General features: G+C 43.4%; 1 protein-coding gene across 2 annotated transcripts in view; it reads left to right on the top strand.

Annotated features, from left to right (window-relative positions):
* SLC24A2 (solute carrier family 24 member 2) overlaps positions 1 to 19,164 on the top strand; it is a 249,579-nt gene that overhangs the window by 204,828 nt on the left and 25,587 nt on the right. For both annotated transcript variants that reach the window (XM_078061283.1, XM_078061282.1), the window contains one exon: positions 18,908 to 19,048. In XM_078061283.1, the coding sequence (XP_077917409.1) occupies positions 18,908 to 19,048 (141 nt within the window). The remainder of the gene's footprint in view (positions 1 to 18,907; positions 19,049 to 19,164) is intronic.

Below are 19,164 nucleotides of genomic sequence, written 5' to 3'. Positions count from 1 at the left end.
CATCAGGCACCCTCGGTCCATGTTTCTCAAACTCGAATGTGCTTACAAAGCTCCTGGGGGATCATGTTAAAATTCAGAATTGGATATGTCAGGTCTGGAGTGGGTCCCAGAATCTGCAAAGCTAGCGAGCCCCCAGATGGTTCTGCTGCTGCTGGTCCAAGGACCTCACTTTGAATAGCACTGCTGTAAAGTTTGTGACCGACTTCTCTAGACAGAATTTTCCCAATGAGCTGAAAAGTTACATGTGCCCACAAACAGAAGCCAGACTACAACAAATCTATTCCAGGATCTTCCTCTTCTTTATTCCAGGATACACTCTGCAACGGAGCCTGCACTTCTTAGGGGAAAAAAAACATGCTAGTTTTGCCAGTTGCCCTTATTCCCTGAAAGAATAGGCAAGAAAAGTCTCTTCGCTTAAAGGAAAGGGTAAAGATATTGAGCACCTTTTCATGTACCTGTTGGTCATTTGCATATCTTCTTTGGAAAAATACCTATTCGGGTCTTTTGCCCATATTTTAATCAGGTTATTTTTTTATTTTGCTATTGCGTTGTAGGGGTTCCTTATATAGTTTGGATATTAACCCCTTATCAGATATATGGCTTGGCAAATGTTTTCTCTCATTCCATGGATTGCCTTTCATTTTGCTGAGGGTTTCCTTTGCTGTGCTTTTCATATATATACATACATATATGTATGTATATATATACACCAAATGACCATGTTGTACACCTTAAATAGATATGATTTGTATTTGTCCATTACACATCAGTAAAGCTGGAAAAGAAATAACAAAAGGAAATGATAAAGAAAGGGAGCTCCTTCTGCCCTGTCTCCTCTGCCTTCTAGGCTCTCGCCCTTCTGCCCAGAGCCCTGTGGTCCCATCACATTAGCTCAAGTGTAAGCTGGCAGAGCCGCTTATGTCCACATGGCTAAATAGCATGTGGCAACAGGAGGTGGGCCCCAAGGACATCTGGCTGCCCTTGGGGATGACACAGTCACAAGTGTGCAGAGGGCAGCGTCCTCCTCGTGCCTCTCCATCTGGCTGGCAGAGGGACATCTGTGCCCCCCACAAGGGAGGACCTTACTGCAGGGGAGTGAGAGAGCCTCACCTGACCCCTCTCTGAGCAGAGCTGTGCCCCCCGGTCTCACACAGGGAAACAGGACAGATTTGTGCACCACCTCAAGGGCAAAGAGGCCTCCAAGGAGCCTCGCGCGCTGGCCGCCGGACGGCCTGGTGGGGAATGGTGGATCCACCCTGAGCGAGTTACCTAATCTCGCTTCAGGCTCCCCATCGACAAATTATAGATAATAATGGTGCCGGCCTCGTTTGGGTTATTAGGAGAGTTACATGAGAAAATGTATGGAAAGCACTTAGCACAGAGCTAAATGCTGCTATTTATATTATTCTGTGCCCACACTTACCGTATAAATCCCAGCCAAGGTGTTCCTTCCCTGAAGGAGCTTGTTCAGGTAAAATGAAAATGTAATACATATAGATAGATGGAGATGCTATAGATGGACACACACATAAACAGATAAGAAAATACTTATTCATATACATATGTGTGTATATATATAACGTCTGGGGGTATTCAGGATATAATAAATAAACAAACATTTGTGGTAAGTAAATAATTATAGCCCAGGGTGACCACGGAGCTCTGTGCAAAGTGCTCTGGGAGCCTGTCAGAGGAAGAAGTTGACACAAGAGAAAGTGTAAAGGTAGAGGTAACGTTTGACTGGGTGTTGATGGGTGAGTAGGAGTTCGTTGCTCAGAGAAGGAGATGACAAGTGCAAAGGTGTAAAACCTTAAGAAGGAAGTTCATGTTTAGTGGTGGGTGAGAAGGCCAGTGGACCCGGAGACTGAAGCAGAAGGTGAGGAGTGAAGAGAGATCCACTAGGAAAGGTAAATGGGGTTGAAACTCTTCAACTGTTCAATCAGAAAAATTTTAAGTGTTCATCTAATATGTGTCAGGCACTGGGCTGGGCCCTGGAGAAACCCACACATTCCAGCCAAGCAAAGAATTTGCAGATGCAAACCAAGATATAGATGACCACAGGGGCCAAGAAGGAAATTCAGATGGTGGTGTGGCGAGGACTTGTGGAGGGCCCTTGTAGGTCGGGAGCTGCAGGGAGGCCTCACTAAGGAAGTGGCATTTGAACTGAGGCTGAACTCCAAGGAGGCAGCCAAGGAAACAGCACCCACAGAGGCAGAAATGAGTTAGGCTTCTTCGAGGAACAGAACAGTCAGTGTGGCTGGTGGGTGGGGAGCAGAGGGAGGGAGGATGGTGACAATGAGGTGGGACAGGAGGGCCAAGCAGAGCTGGCTCACCTTGTAGACCATGATAAAGAAGTTGACTTCCTTCTAGGGTAGCAACAAGCCACTGGAGGTTCCCAGATATGATCTGTTCTTCTAAAAAATCCCTAGGGCTGCGCTGCCATGTGGAGAGTGAATTTGGGGCAGGAGGGTTGTATACCAATAGCGGGGCAAAGGGGTCACTGGAGGAGTTGAGGTTGAGAGCTGATGGTGGCATGGACCAGTGCAGTAGACCTGAAGGTATGGAAAAATACATGGATCGTGGAGGGCATTGTAGGCTCCACCAAGCAGTCTGGACTTTACCCTGTCAGGAGTGGGGAGCCACAGAGGGTTTAGAGGAAGCACCGTCAGTGTCAGATTTGGAAGAGAGCAGCATAGTGCTTTCAGGATGCTCAAGAAGAGCCCAGAGTGAGGGAAGACTAGATACAGGGCATCAAGGGAAGAGCCTCTCGGTTCAAGGGTCAGCAAACTATGATCCATGGCCAAATCTGGCCTGCAGACTATTTTAATTCAACCCGTGAGACAAGAATGTTTTTACATTTTTAAAGGTTTTAAAAAAAAACACTAGCAGCATATGTGACAGAGACCATCTGGACCACAAAGCCTAAAATATTTACTATCTGGCCCTTTACAGGAAAAGGTTTGCCCACCCCTAGACCATCTGCAGTCTTTAAAAAAAAGAGAGAGAGAGAGAAAAAGAAAGAAAAAGAATAAGGAAGCTCTTCATGTATTGATACAGAATGATCTTCAATATATGTTCAATGAAAAAGGCATACTGCCAAATTGTACCCAGTCTAGGATATTTGTATGAGGGGAGAAAACGGGGGGAAATGACATATATATTTGCTTGGGATGCTACTGAAAAAACTGGTCATGCTGACTACCTCCTGAACCAGGGTCTGGATGATGGGGAACCAGAGTGGCAAAGGGTCTTTTCAGTATGCAGCTTTCTGTAGCTTTTAAATTTTGAACCAGGTACCTGTATTCCCTATTCCAAAAAATGCAACAACAATAAAAATAATAATGGGTTAAATTAAAACAGAATCAGTATGTTTTAGTGGTTTAAGATCAGAGACTCTGGAGACAGACCACAAGAATCCAAGTCCCAGATCCGCCATTTACCTGCTCTGTGACATCGGCCACCTTACTTAACCTCTCTGTTCTCCATTTTCCTTCTCTGTGAAATGTGGATAACAATCCTATTTCATAGCATTGCCATGAGAATAGTCTCTTAGAACAGTTCTTGGCACATAGAAAACACTGCCTGGGTGTTTGCTATTATTAGTGGTACTTAGTAAAACTTAAAAAAATGGTTATCTATCAAGTAGCCCAGGTGACAAGGCCTTAGACCAAGTATTGGCTGTGACATGGATAGCCAATGGCTGGATCTGAGAGCCGTGTCTGAGGTGGCATTGAGCAGATCTGGACCTGGTGAGGGAACAGGAAATGAAGGTGTAGGTGATCCTGAGGTTGCCAGGCTGAGGACACTGGGTGATGGGGTACATTAGGGCTAGGACTCCAGAATCAGAATAAAGATGTGAAATCAGAACACTCAGCCCCTTCCTCCCCCCACCCCCCAAAGCACAGCTTCCCCAGAAATGATTCAGTACCTTTATGGTGTTAGTTTCATCTCTTTCCCAGTTGTATGTTTATCATGCTACATGAAGAAAAAGGTGTGCATCCTGACTTTATTAATGGAAATTATGAGCCCCATGCACCACACACGCATATTGCTGGTATTCTCTGGAGACTTGAGCCTGTCTCGTGTAATTACCCTGCTGTTTCAAAATCCCTATTTACAAGGGAACTAATTTAACATTGACACCTCGTCTCTGAGAGCTTTCTCCAGTACAGACTTGACACTGGCAATGAAGAACATTTTAAAATAGTCTCTTTCACAGAGGGAGCCCCTTTGCAGGAGGTTTTTTGCTTCATTGGGACGTTCTCTGGAGAGCCAAGAAATAATCTGACTTGTAAACGGCTTAGTGCTAATTATCCCTTCCCAGTGACTGCTGACACAATGCAGTCATTTTAACGCAGAACAGATTCCAGCTGCCGCAGAGAAGTCGCCTCCAAATTTGTAGTGTTGGGACTTTATCCAGGTTCGGAAGACAGTTGAAAGGAACAGTCCCACCCAGAACCCAGCATTTTCGTACACTTTCCTTCTGCTGATTAGACAACAGCCAGGTGATGGCACTTGGATGGCTTGCTGCATGAAGCTGCCCAACCTCGATGCATCGAGGTGGTCGATGCATCGAGGTGGTCGATGCGAGACACGGCAGAACCCTGTAAATACACATTCATGGTGACAGGGCGGAAGGGGCAATGCCTTGCAAACGTCTTAGATTCTGCAATCTGAAAGTCTGACTTCTTTTTTATTGTGTCCTACGTGTCCATGTATTGGGAGCTGGTTTTTTATATGTTGCAGCTTTTGTTTCATTTTGCCTCTAAGATTTCGCTCTGTCCTTAGGGAAATCAGAATTGTCCTTGCTTTGGTGAAAAGTTACACAGGTGCACCAGTGGGCAAACAGATTTATATAAGGAAATCACTTTCCTAGGGAAAAAAAGATAAACAGAACGAGAATGTATAAAATGCATGCTTCTTTTCTTACTTGCTTTCTGTACACTTAAACATCACTTTAGTGTGGTAAGCCCTTCCTTTCTCCTTTTGAGAACTCAGTCCTGATTTATTTCTCCCCAGTCTAGCATTGACCTTTACCTAAGCTCAGGAGAGTTTTTAAGGTCTGCTTTCATAAGGCCTCATAGTACTGATAAAAATGTTTCAGTATTATGTGACTAAGAGTGAGTAGAGAAAGATGATGAAAGCGAGTTGATTTTAGATTTCTCTAAAAAAAAAAAAAAAAAAGATAAAATGCATAAAAATATCTCCTTTCCATTAAATTTGGATCTCCGAGGGTGGTTAAAAAAAAAAAAAAGCCAGCATCATTAACAAGGTAGCAGTTTATTACGGGTTGTTCTTGTTGTTCTTTGGTTTTGGAGCTCCTTCGGGAGACTTCATAATAAATTTTGGTCAAAAATGTTAGCTCTGATAGGGATTTCCAAGATTACTGAAGCAGATGGTACCTAGAATCCCCATGATGTCTTCCTAAAATATTACCCTTAGTTAGCAAACGTTTATGTTCTCAGCTGTAGTGAGGTTTAACAGAGGGTTGTGAACCTCGGACCTTCCTGTTATTCAAAGAGCAGGTATCTTTCCTCAGTGACTAAGGTGTAAGAGCCAGGGTTGCCATCTTGGAAAGTTTGAAAATAGCCAAAGATCGCCATTTCCCCCTATTGATGGGATTATTCAACCTCTTGGAACAGGAGTGAAGCCGAATAAGAGGATTCTGGCCCCCAAGAAATGCAGGCTTGGGTGGAAAGTGGGATGTGTCTGTGTGCCAGAGCAGAGGGCAGGGCTTGGGGGGGGATGCAAAGGCCCGATAGGGAAAAGAAAAGAACATCCAAAGGTTCTCCATCCGACTGGACTTTTCAAGGCCCACGCCATGTCAGAACTACGATTGCCTCAGAAAAGAAACTCATTAATATCAGAGAAAACCCAATACAAACTATTTTTTTTTTTAGAAAGTAGATATTATATGGTGGCGCCTGGGTGGCTCAGTTGTTAAGCGTCTGCCTTCGGCTCAGGTCATGATCCCAGAGTCCTGGGATCGAGCCCCGCATCGGGCTCCCTGCTCTGCGGGAAGCCTGCTTTCTCCCTCTCCCACTCCCCCCGCTTGTGTTCTCTCTCTCGCTGTGTATCTCTCTCTGTCAAATAAATAAACAAAATCTTTAAAAAAAAAAAGAAAGTAGATATTATAGGGTCTTACCTAACAGACCTTACTGCAGGAGTTCATTCCATTTCTGAAAGAGAGAACATTTGTTCTTCAAACCTATACATATATTTTTCTAAGGAAAAGTTGAGATCCAGTTTGTATATCTGATGACCTGAACAATAATTACGAACTGCTTAAGATGCACCCAAAGGCCTTTCAAACACATTTTAAAATGAAATTAAGATCAGACTTGAGTTTCTGACTAAATTTGAAATCGACAAAGAATTATATATTCACTGAGAATCTTACTGTTAATAACACCATTTGTCATTGTGCTTTCTGAAAGAGTTTGAAGAATGTCTATTAATCATGCACATAAAGTACATTAAGGGCTGACTATTAATAAAAAGGAAAAAAAAACTCTATTACCTCCCTGGAAAAAAATACTGACATTAATATTACTGTTCCTATGAGTAATTCTAATCCATTTAAAATGATGGGAATGATTTTTGAATTATTTTTTATGATTCTCCAGTAGCTTTTATGTTGACAAATCTTTTATGATTTGTATCAGCAAGATTTACGAAACCCATGAAAACGATACAAAAAAACAATTTACAACAGCACCACAGAAAGCAATCCATCTTGTCCGTAGGTTGCACCTCGGAATTATTTGGGCAAAATGCAAAGTGAAGAAAAGCAATTGCATTCCACCAGACTCTTCAGATGCCATTTTATATTGCAATAAAATGGTTTCTTGGCTTTTAGAGAACTTAGGTCCAGACAGCTCCATCACTCACAGCAAGATCCTTTGAAAACTTGATTTGAATTCAAAGCCATGTAGAAGCAGATTATGCTTTTTTCAGGTTCCCATTCCTGAGTGAAACCTTATTTTGTTTTTAATATGTTAAATTCTTGATGTTTGGGGTTTTTTTTTCCATCTATATATAAAACAAACCATATGATGGTATTATAAGGGGAGTGAAATATTTCATACCACTAGGTGGGCAGAGATTTATCACTTTTTAAAAATTTGTTTGCTACTTAAATGTTAACTCTGTTGGTTCAGGATGTCCATGCAGAAGGCAGTATAAATGTCTCAGATGGTGCATCCTTCCAAAAAGAAGATGCTTTTGACTTACCTCTTTTCGACTTATCTCTTAGAAAAAAGTGATAGAAACATAGAAGATAAAAAACAGAGTGGAAAGAATGAGGTATATTGGTAAAAATATATATAAAAATGCAATGACATTGAGAAACTAAGAGAACAAAAGTAAAGGAATTTTTCAAAGACTCAAAGAATGAGTAAAAAAAAAAAAAAGGTGATTTCAAAATAAATTACAGCAAGTGAACACAATGATTTATTTCAAAGCCAAAAAAAAACTACTGAAAAAATGAGATATTTTTAAAAGATAAATATTCATATTGTCAGTGTGTGTAAGGCTGCTTGGGCTACCATAAAATACCATAGACTGGATGGCTAAAACCACAGAAATCTATTTTCTCACAGTTCTGAAGTCTCTAAGTTCAAGATCAAGGTTCTGGCCAATTCACTTCCTGGCAAGGGCTCTCTTCCTGGCTTGCAGGTGGCTGCCTTCTCTCTATGTCCTCATATGGCCTTCCTTGTACACATAAGGCAGGGTGGGGGGCACCCTCTGATGTCTCTTCTTACAAGAACATTAATGCTGTCGGATCAGGGACCCACTCCTTTGACCTCATTTAACTTTAAGTACTTCCTTCAAGGTCCCATCTGCAAATACAGTCAAACTAGGAGTTAGGGCTTCAACGTATGAATTTTGGAAGGACACAAACATTCTGTCCGTTATTAACAGTCACTAAGGACTCATCTTAGAGTTGAGTAAATAACAGTTTTTTCCAAATGCAGCTCTCTGGTTTTCCATCATTGGGATCTAACAGTTTTTCTTCTTCCAGACTGTCCTGTTTTCCTTCCCTTTTCAGAGAGAAAAATCGAGCAAATGACAAATGAGGTTTCCCTTAGCCATTAGAGCCCTTAGCTGACCCATCCCAGAACTCTGAGTTTGCTTTCAAAATGAATCACAACACAACTTACTTGGCAAATCCTGAACTATGGCTCTGGTGTCCCCAAATTTATTTTTTCTTGTGCCACTTAGAGATTTTGAGTACAGATTTTTTGGTCTGTGAGACCAAAATGATCCGCAACCCAGTAGTGAATATTTTTATAGGTCCATCTTTTTCATATGCCTATTTCAAGCATGATGTTCTATTTCTGTAATAGATATAATGAAGGCCACTGGTATGTTGACCCCACTAATTGACCAATCAATTTAGGGAAAAATGGAGAAGAGAATCACGTACCATCCATCCCTAAGCCAGCTGGTACTTATGGGTGTGAGTTTATCATAAATTTTTAATGCTATTTCTACTTCTATTTAAGCTACCTAGTCTATGGCATTTTGTTACGTCAGCCCAAGCAGACTAATACACTAACCACATGGATATTTATCTTTTTAAATATCTCATTCTTTAAATTTTTTTATTTATTTATTTTGGGGGGCAGGGGAGAGGCAGAGAGAGAGAGGGAGAGAAAGAATCTCAAACAGACTCCCTGCTGAGCACAGAGCCCGAGGTGGGACTCAGTCCCACAACCCTAAGATCGTGACCTGAGCCTAAATCTAGAGTCAGATGCTCAACCAATGGAGGCACCCAGGCACCCCTAAATATCTCATTTTTTAATAGATTTCCTTTGTAAAGCACTGGTGTGATTTGAGCTTACAAAATGGAGAGCGCTCTCTAGAATGTTGCTTGGGAGGCACCTTTTACTTGCCAAATAGTTGTTGATTTCGGAGACTTTCACTATTAAAATGTGACTGTGCATTTTTGGCAACTTTACCTTTGAGAGTTCCAACTCTGCTATTGTTTTGAGCTCTGCACAAAACACAGAATCAAGGTGTCACAATATTATGAGTCTTGCCATCTGCTTGGAAGCTTTATTTCTGATAGAAAGTCTACTTACAGCCTACCTACTGAAATTAAATAGCATTTTCTCCATAGAGCTGTGGAATTTTCCCTTTCATCCTATTTATAAAGGACTTCTATTTAGTCATCTTACCTAAAAGGAAAATAAATTAGATTGTCGACATCACTGCAGTCAGTGAACACTCAGTAAATGTTGGATGAATGCATGCATGGATGGAGGAACAAAATTATTAGTTTCTACTTTTATGCCAACTAATTGAGTTATAGAATTTTATTGCTGGAAGTATCTTAATTCACTTGTCAAACTTCTTTCTCCTAGATTCCTTTGAAGAAATTATTTTCATAACCACTCAGTAAATGTTGGTTATTATTATTACTATTATTTTTCATGAGTGTTCACTATACCGTTTTGAGTAACTTTCATGAATTATCTCAGTTAATTTTATAACAGCAGTAATGTTGTAAAAGACTGTTCTGGAGCAGAAGTGGGTCTTCTTGATCTATTAATCCCTCTCCAACAGTTCATTAGGTAAGTCACCTTCAAGATTCTTCTCTCTCTCAGAGCCTCCCACACAAACATGGTAAAGGCACACTCACCTTTTCACTGGCTCCCAAGGAAACCTAATTGGAAAAGTAAAACATGCCATCTTTGTCAAAGAGAGTATTTTTAATGCTTCAATAATGAAAGAGGACAGAGGTAGGAGGAGAAGCAGATAGTCCCTTGTTTTGTGGTCTATATTCTTCCCCTGAGTTTCTAGGCCTTTGAACACTGAATGCTGGAGTCTGGAAATAACCCAACTCCTATTTCAGTTCTTGCTAAAGTTAGCCTCAGGAAAGTTTATTATTGTAAAGGGCTTAATCCATCTTCTACGATGGCCCCTAGACATTCATTTTAGAAGTAGCTAGTGCAAGATTATCCACAGTGATGGGAATCGGGGGCAGCAGCAGGCAATGAAGTACACAACAAATCTCAAGCCCTCATTTTGGCCATTGGTGTGGTCTTGGTTGTCACCTCCCCCACCCCCCACCCCACCACAAGAAGCCTGGGCAAGATTTCAGTACTTTTTCCTTGACAGAGATACTAAAGAACAAGTCTTTCTTCTTCACCTGTGTTTGAAGTCCTGGCATCCATTGATATCAGCCTCACATTTCATTTTTAAATTTGTACCTGGCACCTTGGAGATCTTACCCGCAGAGACAGAGGAGGGAAGAAGGCATCACATTGGCCCCTCCTATCCACATACCCCCAAATCTGCTCTTCATTTCCCCTTCAAACCTTCCCTGGATATTATAACAAGAATGCCATAGCACGAATAGCTTAGAAACAATAGAAATGTATTTCCCACAGCGCTGGAGGCTGAGAAGTCCAAGATCAAGTGACAGGTGATGGAATCCACTTCCTGGTTCATAAATGGCCATTTTGTTTACTGTGTCCTCACATGGCAGAAGGGACAAGCTAGCTCTCTGGAGGCTCTTTTATAAGAACACTCATCCCAATCACAAGGGCTCTGCCACCATGACCTAATCACCTCCCAAAGGCCCCCACCCCCGAACACCATCACACTGGGGCGTAGAACCTCAGCATGAATATCAGAGGGACACGAACACTCAGTCCACAGCAGACTCAGAGAAAAGGAAAAGAATGCAACTAAAAACAGCAATGTGGGCCATCCAAAGCACCAGAAATCAGTTGTAGGCTCAAGAAAATTAAGCACAATTATGTCAATTAAGTGCTTAGTGTTTGCATTTTGGGTTTAATAGGTCAAGTTTATTACAAATAAAGCTGGTGTAATTGGCATAACACACATTTATATTTTTATTTAGCATACATATTTTTTAGGAGTAAGGAAGGGAGGCAGTGTGAAATGGGGAAAGAGCTTGAGCTGGGAGAGACCTAGGAGGTAACTCAGGTCTGGCCTCACACCGTGACCTTTCTTCAGCATACCACCTCATCCCAGGGCCACATCCATCAAAGCGGGGGGGGGGGGCTGGTCTCAATGGACCAGGGCCCTTCAACCCTGAAATTCCAGGGCTCCTTCTCTTGGAGCCTAAAGCTCCTATCCTAAATGATCTCAGAGGGCTTTGATTGCAGCTTGTCTCTTGTGATCTATCAGTGTCCATACGATGAACCGAGTAACAGAACTTCTTGGTCAGGAAGGTGGTCCCACTGTAAAGAATTGCAGGGGCAAAGAAGTTCTGCCTCAAGATGACACAGATTTTAAGGGCTGCTGGGGCCTAAAGTGCAGTGAGGGGTACCAGGACCAGGTGCCTTACAGATCACACGTAGTATATGTTCTTTGGCCATGCCATCATTACCATTGGTTTGCCTAAGATCACACCACTAGTTAGTCACAGAGGTGAGATTCATGGCAGAAGGGAAGAGGGTTAACGTGTGTTGATCCCTAGGTCTCTACCAGGCACTGTACATCCTACAGTTGCCTCAGAGTTACCATCCCCAGTCTATAGATGAATGCCTCCACATAGTCTAGACATTACACATTATATTAGTGCCTTGTTGAAAACTTGGTTGGAGTGTGATATTTTTAATATTCCTTATGCACCCATCCAACCTCACTTCTTAGGCTCAGCAGATGTTTTTATGAATCTGTATTCCTACTCTCAGCCCCCCTGGGTCCTGTAGGTGATTCCTAGCACACATCACATTCTTTTGGTGAGCTTTGCCCCATTCGATCATTCATGTGGGCATCTACGTGGCTGAACAACATGAGATATAAACTTTTTTTTTTTCTAAACAGATACAAATGATAGAAACAGCAACAACAGCAGATATGTTAAGGATCATTCTCTCTAAGGAGAAGTACAAACCACTTAAAATCTTAACCTTCACCCAACGTACCCATGGCCCAATGCTTTAGAGTAAATGAGTTCTATTTTTCATGGCTATTTAAGTGCTGGTTTGTTATTCTCTCCAGCATCATGCCACACTGAAGGGGCTCCCCAGGGAGAAGAAATAGCACTCCTGAGAGCTGAAGTGTGTCGTCCTTTTGTAGTGGAAAGAGAAGTGAGAACTTCATTTCCAACCCGAATCAAACCCCAACCGAGCTGAAACCTGGGCAGATCCAGGTGATCCTCTGAGATTGCTCCTTGCAAACTGGAGATAAGACATTATTAGCAATCAATGAAACTGAATTTGAAGATGGCCTATATTCAGATGCCTCCCGGGTTTTCATTATAATTCTCTGATTGAAGAGATTGCATTAAAATGGGCTCACCTTCACAATGAAATCTTGCACAATGCCCTTCACAGACAAAAATAAACAGTGGGATTGCTCCCAAGAAATATTTTTCTAGCTGGAGAAGCAACCTCTAGACTGATGAATCCAGCTCAGACCCCTCCACTGGAAATCTGATGCCTCTTCTGGGGCAAACCATCCCTACCAGGCACAAGTAGAAACAGTATATAAGATGTACATGCAAAGAAGCTAAAAAGATTCTCATGAGGGGCCCCTGGGTGGCTCAGTTGGTTAATTGCCTTCGGCTCAGGTCACGATCCCCAGGTCCCGCATCCAGCTCTCTGCTCAGCAGGATCTGCATCTCCTTCTCTCCTCTCCCTCTGTGATCTCTCTCACTCTCTCTCAAATAAATAAAACCTTTAAATAAATAAATAGATACATACATACATACATACATACATACATAAAAAGATTCTCAGTAGGCCACAAATGGACAGGCTGTGGCTATCCTCCCATTCGTGAGATAAATAAAAAATAAGTTGATGGCTCCAGAGACCTCCCAATAGATAACAACTGATCTCTGGAACTGTTCTCTTCTATCTGTAAGTGTTCTGATGGCCGGAACTCCAGGGTCCCACCTTCAGTCTTGATAAATGAATCCTAGAAGGTGATTGTCCAGTTGTCACTTAGGGTAACATTCTTTCTTTCTCTCTCCCTCACACACACACACACACACACACACGCACGTGCACACACACACAGAGTTATCCAAATAATTCCATTCAGCCCCTGAGGAGTTACAGTTTTGAGTCTGCCCTAACTTGTTTTACAAAGATTCGAGGCTGCTTGCAAAAAGATGTCTGAGGAAAAAGGATAAAATGAAGACTTTTGAGAAAATTCAGCACAAGATGTAAAGGAAGAGGAAAGAGTGGGACTGGAGGAAGCGAGACAGACCCCAGAGCTGTCATTGGTGGGTGGAGGTTACAAATTTGGCTCTGAATTCCCCAGTGCAAAGCAAGGGGAAAAAATAGTATCATTTACCTGAGTCACAGTATTTCTAAGATTTTTCAAAGTTTCTGAAAAGAAGCATGACTTTTCCCAGTGCTGAGACATGATTCCCCCTTGATTCCTCATAAAGAGGACATTGGATTAGTCAGGGTCAGGTTCCACTGGGAGCAACCAAAACCCAAAGTAACAGTGGCTTGAGTAAGACAGAATTTTCTTTTTTTTTTTTTTTAATTTAATTCTCTGCATTTTTAGTTTTAGAAAGCTTACGCCTGATCCCATTCACTTTCTTTTTTTTTTTTAATTTTATTATGTTATGTTAGTCACCATACAATACATCATTAGTTTTTGATGTGGTGATCCACGATCCATTGTTTTCGTATAACACCCAGTGCTCCATGCAGTACGTGCCCTCCTTAATACCCATCACCGGGCTAACCAATCCCTCCTCCCCCCTTCCCTCTAAAACCTTGTTTGTTTCTCAGAGTCCATAGTCTCTCATGGTTCATCTCTCCCTCCAATTCCCCCTCCCCATTTTTCCCTTCCTTCTCCTAATGTCCTCCATGCTATTCCTTATGTTCCACAAATAAGTGAAACCATATGATAATTGACTTTCTCTGCTTCACTTATTTCACTTAGCATAATCTCCTCCAGTCGCATCATGTTGATGTAAAAGTTGGGTATTCATCCTTTCTGATGGCTGAGTAATATTCCATTGTATATATGGACCACAACTTCTTTATCCATTCATCTGTTGAAGGGCATCTCGGCTCTTTCCACAGTTTGGCCATTGCGGACATTGCTGCTATGAACATTGGGGTGCATATAGCCCTTCTTTTCACTACATCTGTGTCTTTGGGGTAAATACCCAGGAGTGCAATTGCTGGGTCATAGGGTAGCTCTATTTTTAAACTTTTGAGGAACCTCCACACTGTTTTCCAAAGTGGCTGTACCAACTTGCATTCCCACCAACAGTGTAAGAGGGTTCCCCTTTCTCCACACCTCTCCAACATTAAGACAGAATTTTCTATTTCTCTCAAGTCAGTATAGGTAGCTCAGGACTGGAACAGCTCTTGATGGGGTGTCAGGAACACAGATCCTTTTATAGTTTTTCTCCAAAATGTTCCCATTCCAGCCAGCAGGAAGGAGGAAGGAGAGATGAAGGACACACTTCCATCCTTTAAAGATACATCCCGAAGCTACGGAGGATTTTTCTGGCTACCTCCCATCGGCCCGAACCTCATAGGGCCACGCCTCATTGCAAGAGAGGCTGAAAACAGAGTCTTTATTCTGGGCCTTGATGAAAGTGGGCTTTCTATCCACCATGCAGCTAGGCACTATATTAGTTTGCTAGGGCTGTTCTAACAATACCAGACTGAATGGCTTAAACAACAGAAATGATTCCTCACAGTTTGGAGGCTGGAAGGCCAAGATCAAGGTGTTAGCAGTGTTGTTTTCCGCTGAGGCCTCTCTCCTTGACTTGCAGATGGCTGTCTTTTCATGGTGGCCTCACATAGCCCTTTCCTCTGTGCGCGCACACCCCTGGTGTATCTCTGTGTGTCCTAATCTCTTCTAAGGACACCTTACAAGGACCCACCCCAATGGCCTCATTTTATCTGAAGGGCCCTCTCCCCAAATCCAGTCACATTCTGAGGTATTGGGTCAGGGTTTCGGCAGAGGAATTAGGGGAGGGCACAGCTGAGTTCATAACAGGCAGAATCAGAAGCTCTTGCCACGTGTTCTGCCAGCAGCCCTGAGCAGGGAGCCCGACTTGGGGCTCGATCTCAGGACGCTGATACCAGGACCTGAGCCGAAGGCAGATGCTTCACTGACTGAGCCACCCAGGGGCCATTTGTTCTGTCTCCTGTTTTAAATCCAAGTTTCCTTAGAACCAAGAGTTAGAACCTAGTGCACTAGTTCACACCAAAAGGCACTCAATGAATACCTGCACATGATGGTGGTCCCTGCCCAAGAAATCACAGCAGGAGCAGAGCCCGGAAGCCAGCACTCCTGATTCTCCAGCATCCCCTCTTCCCACCACGCTGCCCTGATCCCTTCGTGCTCCGACAACCAGCACACGTTCTGTGGGAACTTAAAGTCATGTGGTTTAGTCTCAGATTTCCCGTATCAGAAATTATAAAGCCTTGAGGCAGTGATTGCTGGCCCTGGCTTCACACAATTCTAGGGCTTCTACAGAGACTCCAGCAGGCATCAAACTATTTTAAACCCTTATATCAGAAGTCATTTGAATTTTTTTCCGGATCATTTTTCATTGCTTTGTTCTCTGCGGACACGCCACAGAAGCTTTAGGAGGCTAGGAGGGGTTGCTACAAGGTTAAAGCCAAGATGCCACAACTCTAGGAAAAATTGAAAACTCGGTGCACTAACCTCAGTGGCCTCTCACCAGGGCTGAGGCCAGTGATCATGCTAGCAGCCCCAGCTTGGGCAAAGGCAAAACGGGCCCCAGACTGCGAATGGTATATTTTTTCCCACTTTTCTGACCAGCTTGCAAGCTGTCGCCCATTGAACCAGAGTGCGATTGCACTTGGCAAGTAGACAATGAAAATTTCCCCCCAAATATGCTGACAGCCTTGCTCCCAGGACAGCTCTCAAATCCACCCCAAGGTTCTGGGCTCCTGTACTCGGTGGCAGGACTCTTCCCCAAAGGGCTGTGTGGATTCTGCCTGAAGAGCACTGTTTGTATGGCCTGAGCCCAAGCTCTTCCCCTTGCCCGTTTCTGCCCTAGCAACGCCACCTCAAACGCTGCTTTTGGCAGCTGGACAATAGAGCTAATTGTTTGCACTGGACAGTAGTATGTTTAGAGCTTATGCATCTAAACAGACAATTACTTTCTGCTATTTGCTATGGCACTGCCTGCCTGGTAACTTGGGCAGATGGAGAAAGGAGCTAATCCGTAGGTTATAAGCAGAAGGGTTATTGATGAAATGTCACCATCTGTTGGTGTCATTAAAATGATATGAGTCATAAAGAGTTGCTTTTGTTTTTTCTCAGAAAAAGGTTAGCTTAGGGTTTAGAGGGAAGTTGCTAGATTGCAGATGGCAGTGTGAGATGGGCCCGGGGGGGGGGGGGGGGGGGGCGGGGAGTGTCAATCCTGGAAGGGGGAGGAGCCTCGATGAACTTGTCAGATCAGCTCGATGAGTCTTCAGAGAAGTGCTGGAATCCTCCGCCTGAATCAAACCACCCATCTGGTATGAGATGAGGTACTTATTAGGAATGATGTGATGCTTCAACTATCCCATGAGTCCTCCCCATTTCTGAGGCATCGATGGGGGGTGGTGGCGGGGGAGTCATTCATTTGGGTTCAACAAGAAAGATCATGTCTGGGAGGGAGCAGTTAAAATGCACCTGTCTCCTAAATCCTCATTGGCCTCATTACAGAGAGATTATTCATGTGGGCCAGCTGACATCTTGGGAGGCTGGCGATCTCAATGGGGAATGATATTCTCTACGGCTGCTTTATCTCCTGGGAGGACGTGGTGTTGTCTCAGAAGAGAAGCCAGAGACAGTACGCCCAAGCTTCCATCAGGGAGGAGAGCCCTCAGGATGGAGAAGAGAAAGCAGTGGGTAGAACCACACGAATTGTGGAGCAAAGGAATCAGCTTCTGGTCTTTCTGACTTTACTGACTCCCTCCCTGTCAATTTCACTGATTTCTCCTGTAACTTTTTATTATTATTTATTTTCTTCTACTTACTTTGGATTTAATTGGCTCTCCTTTTTCTAGTTTCCTAAGGAGGAAACATAGATTGTTGTTTTTATCTTTCTTCTTTTCCAACATGGTGTGTAACAAAGAGATGGAGAGCATGAGAAGTATATTTAACGAGGATCCGGATGACAAAAAAAAAAAAATACAACTGTGCCAACTTCCCAATTCTGCCTTTTTACCTAATCCTCTTAATTCCCTCATATTTGCTGCTTATAAACTCTTTTACCCACTGCCAAGGACATATGCCCAGAGAGATAAAACCTGTGATTACCAACTTTTTTCAGTACGGCGTAAGATTCCTTTTACACATATATTTTTTTAATTTTCACACTTGGAGAGAGAGTGTGGGTGATTGTGTAAACCACTACAAATCCTTTCAGCAGTACTAGGGTTTAAATTATAAATAAACATAACACCACAGTGCATCGGGCCTCACACCCAGCCCTGCGGCTGGTTGAGTCCTTTCCTCCCATCCCACCGGCCTGAGCCCGCCCCTGTGCCACCTCGTAGGGAGAGGGTGTGCTGCGGGGGCGGGGGTGGCAGGGCTGCTGCTGGAAATAGGGCACACTGCTGGAAGCAAGAGCCACAGGGGGCCAGGAGCTTCATGAAGCCTACGAGGGTTATTTATATGGTCTCAAAAGGAAGCATCCATGGAAAAGTTCCTGTAGATATTTTTAGATCTGATGCTTGATCCTCCTGCTGCACTTTCGTTTCTAAACAAGCAGGGAAGGGAGTGATTGATGCCGTCTGCAGTGCTGTGTTGAAGGCTCGGAGGGCCCATCTTGACAGGTTAATGGTCAGCCTGCCAGGCCCGGAGCCACCTTCTGTCCCTTCTAGCTCTGGGCCCTCAGAAGCCACCGACTTCAGCAGGTGGCACATAAAACCCTGGCCACTTGCTGCGAAGTCAGAAGCTCTCAAGTTCACCCCAGACTCTGAGGTCCTGCGCCGTTGATACCCTTTGGGCTCCGTGTCGTGCTCGACCCCCATACTCTGTTTCTCTGAGAATGGGACACGTGTTTGCGTAATAAGCCTTCGGCTGGAATTAAAATGGTTGTGAATTTAACAAGATGATTGTGCATGGTTAAAAACTCACAACCACACAATAATCCGTGAGCTTGACTATTTATTCCAGGGCCAGGGAGGGAAGCTGAGTATTGTTACTGAATTGTTTCTATGGTTACTTGCCTTTGCCCACTCAAAGTCAATGTTGTAAATACATATAAATTTATTTTAAAAAAATAAAAAATAAGATATTTATTTTAATTTTTTCTAATTTTTAATTTTAAAAACTCCTTTCCAAGGATTCCCATAATGAAGCCTGTAGCTTTGTGTTCAAGGAGAAGGGAAGAGGAGGAGAAGGTGGGCATTGGGGTCTTTTGCTCTGCAGAAATGGTTTCTCTTAAAAAGTCCATGGATCAGGGGTGCCTCGGTGGCTCAGTCGTTAAGCGTCTGCCTTCGGCTCAGGTCGTGATCCCAGGGTCCTGGGATCGAGCCCCGCATCCGGCTCCCTGCTCCACGGGAAGCCTGCTTCTCCCTCTCCCACTACCCCTGCTTTTATTCCCTCTCTCGCTGTGTCTCTCTCTAATAAATAAATAAAATCTTTAAAAAAAAAAAAAAAGTCCATGGTTCGTAGCTGTAGCCCACTCCAGCTGAATGATCCCTTCCTTTAAGGGAGAAGCTGAAGAGTGTTCAGGGAGAGAAAAGGAAGTTCCTCAGTCCTCCTGGGTGCACATGTCTTGTTTGTCCCTGGGATTCAGACTGTGACAGACGGGGTTCTTGGACAAACCTAAAAATCCTGTGATGAAGCTGCTGGGATGACCCAAGAAAACTCTTGATGGTGATCCGAGCGTCCCTCCCTGGCTTTGTGCTCTTGCTCTTGTACATTGTTGTCTTTTTTGTTTGTTTATTCTTTCATCTCTGTTTTTCTGCCACAGACCACAGAGACGGGTGAAGATGAGGAGGACCAGCCTCTCAGCCTGGCCTGGCCTTCCAACCCCCGAAAGCAAGTCACGTTCCTAATTGTTTTCCCCATAGTGTTTCCTCTCTGGATTACCTTACCTGACGTCCGCAAACCGGTGAGTAGATCTTTGTTTAGTTGACTCCTTGTGAAAAGCACAGTATATAACAGTATGCGTAGGCTGCTTCCTTTTGCTTTAAGAGGAAAAGGAGGGTGACATATGAACATGTGTAT

The sequence above is a fragment of the Halichoerus grypus genome, chromosome 14, assembly GCF_964656455.1.
Source record: "Halichoerus grypus chromosome 14, mHalGry1.hap1.1, whole genome shotgun sequence".
Taxonomy (NCBI): Eukaryota; Metazoa; Chordata; class Mammalia; order Carnivora; family Phocidae; genus Halichoerus; species Halichoerus grypus.
The sequence above is the reverse complement of the archived record's forward strand: the minus strand, read 5'-3'. Positions and strand labels throughout refer to the sequence as shown.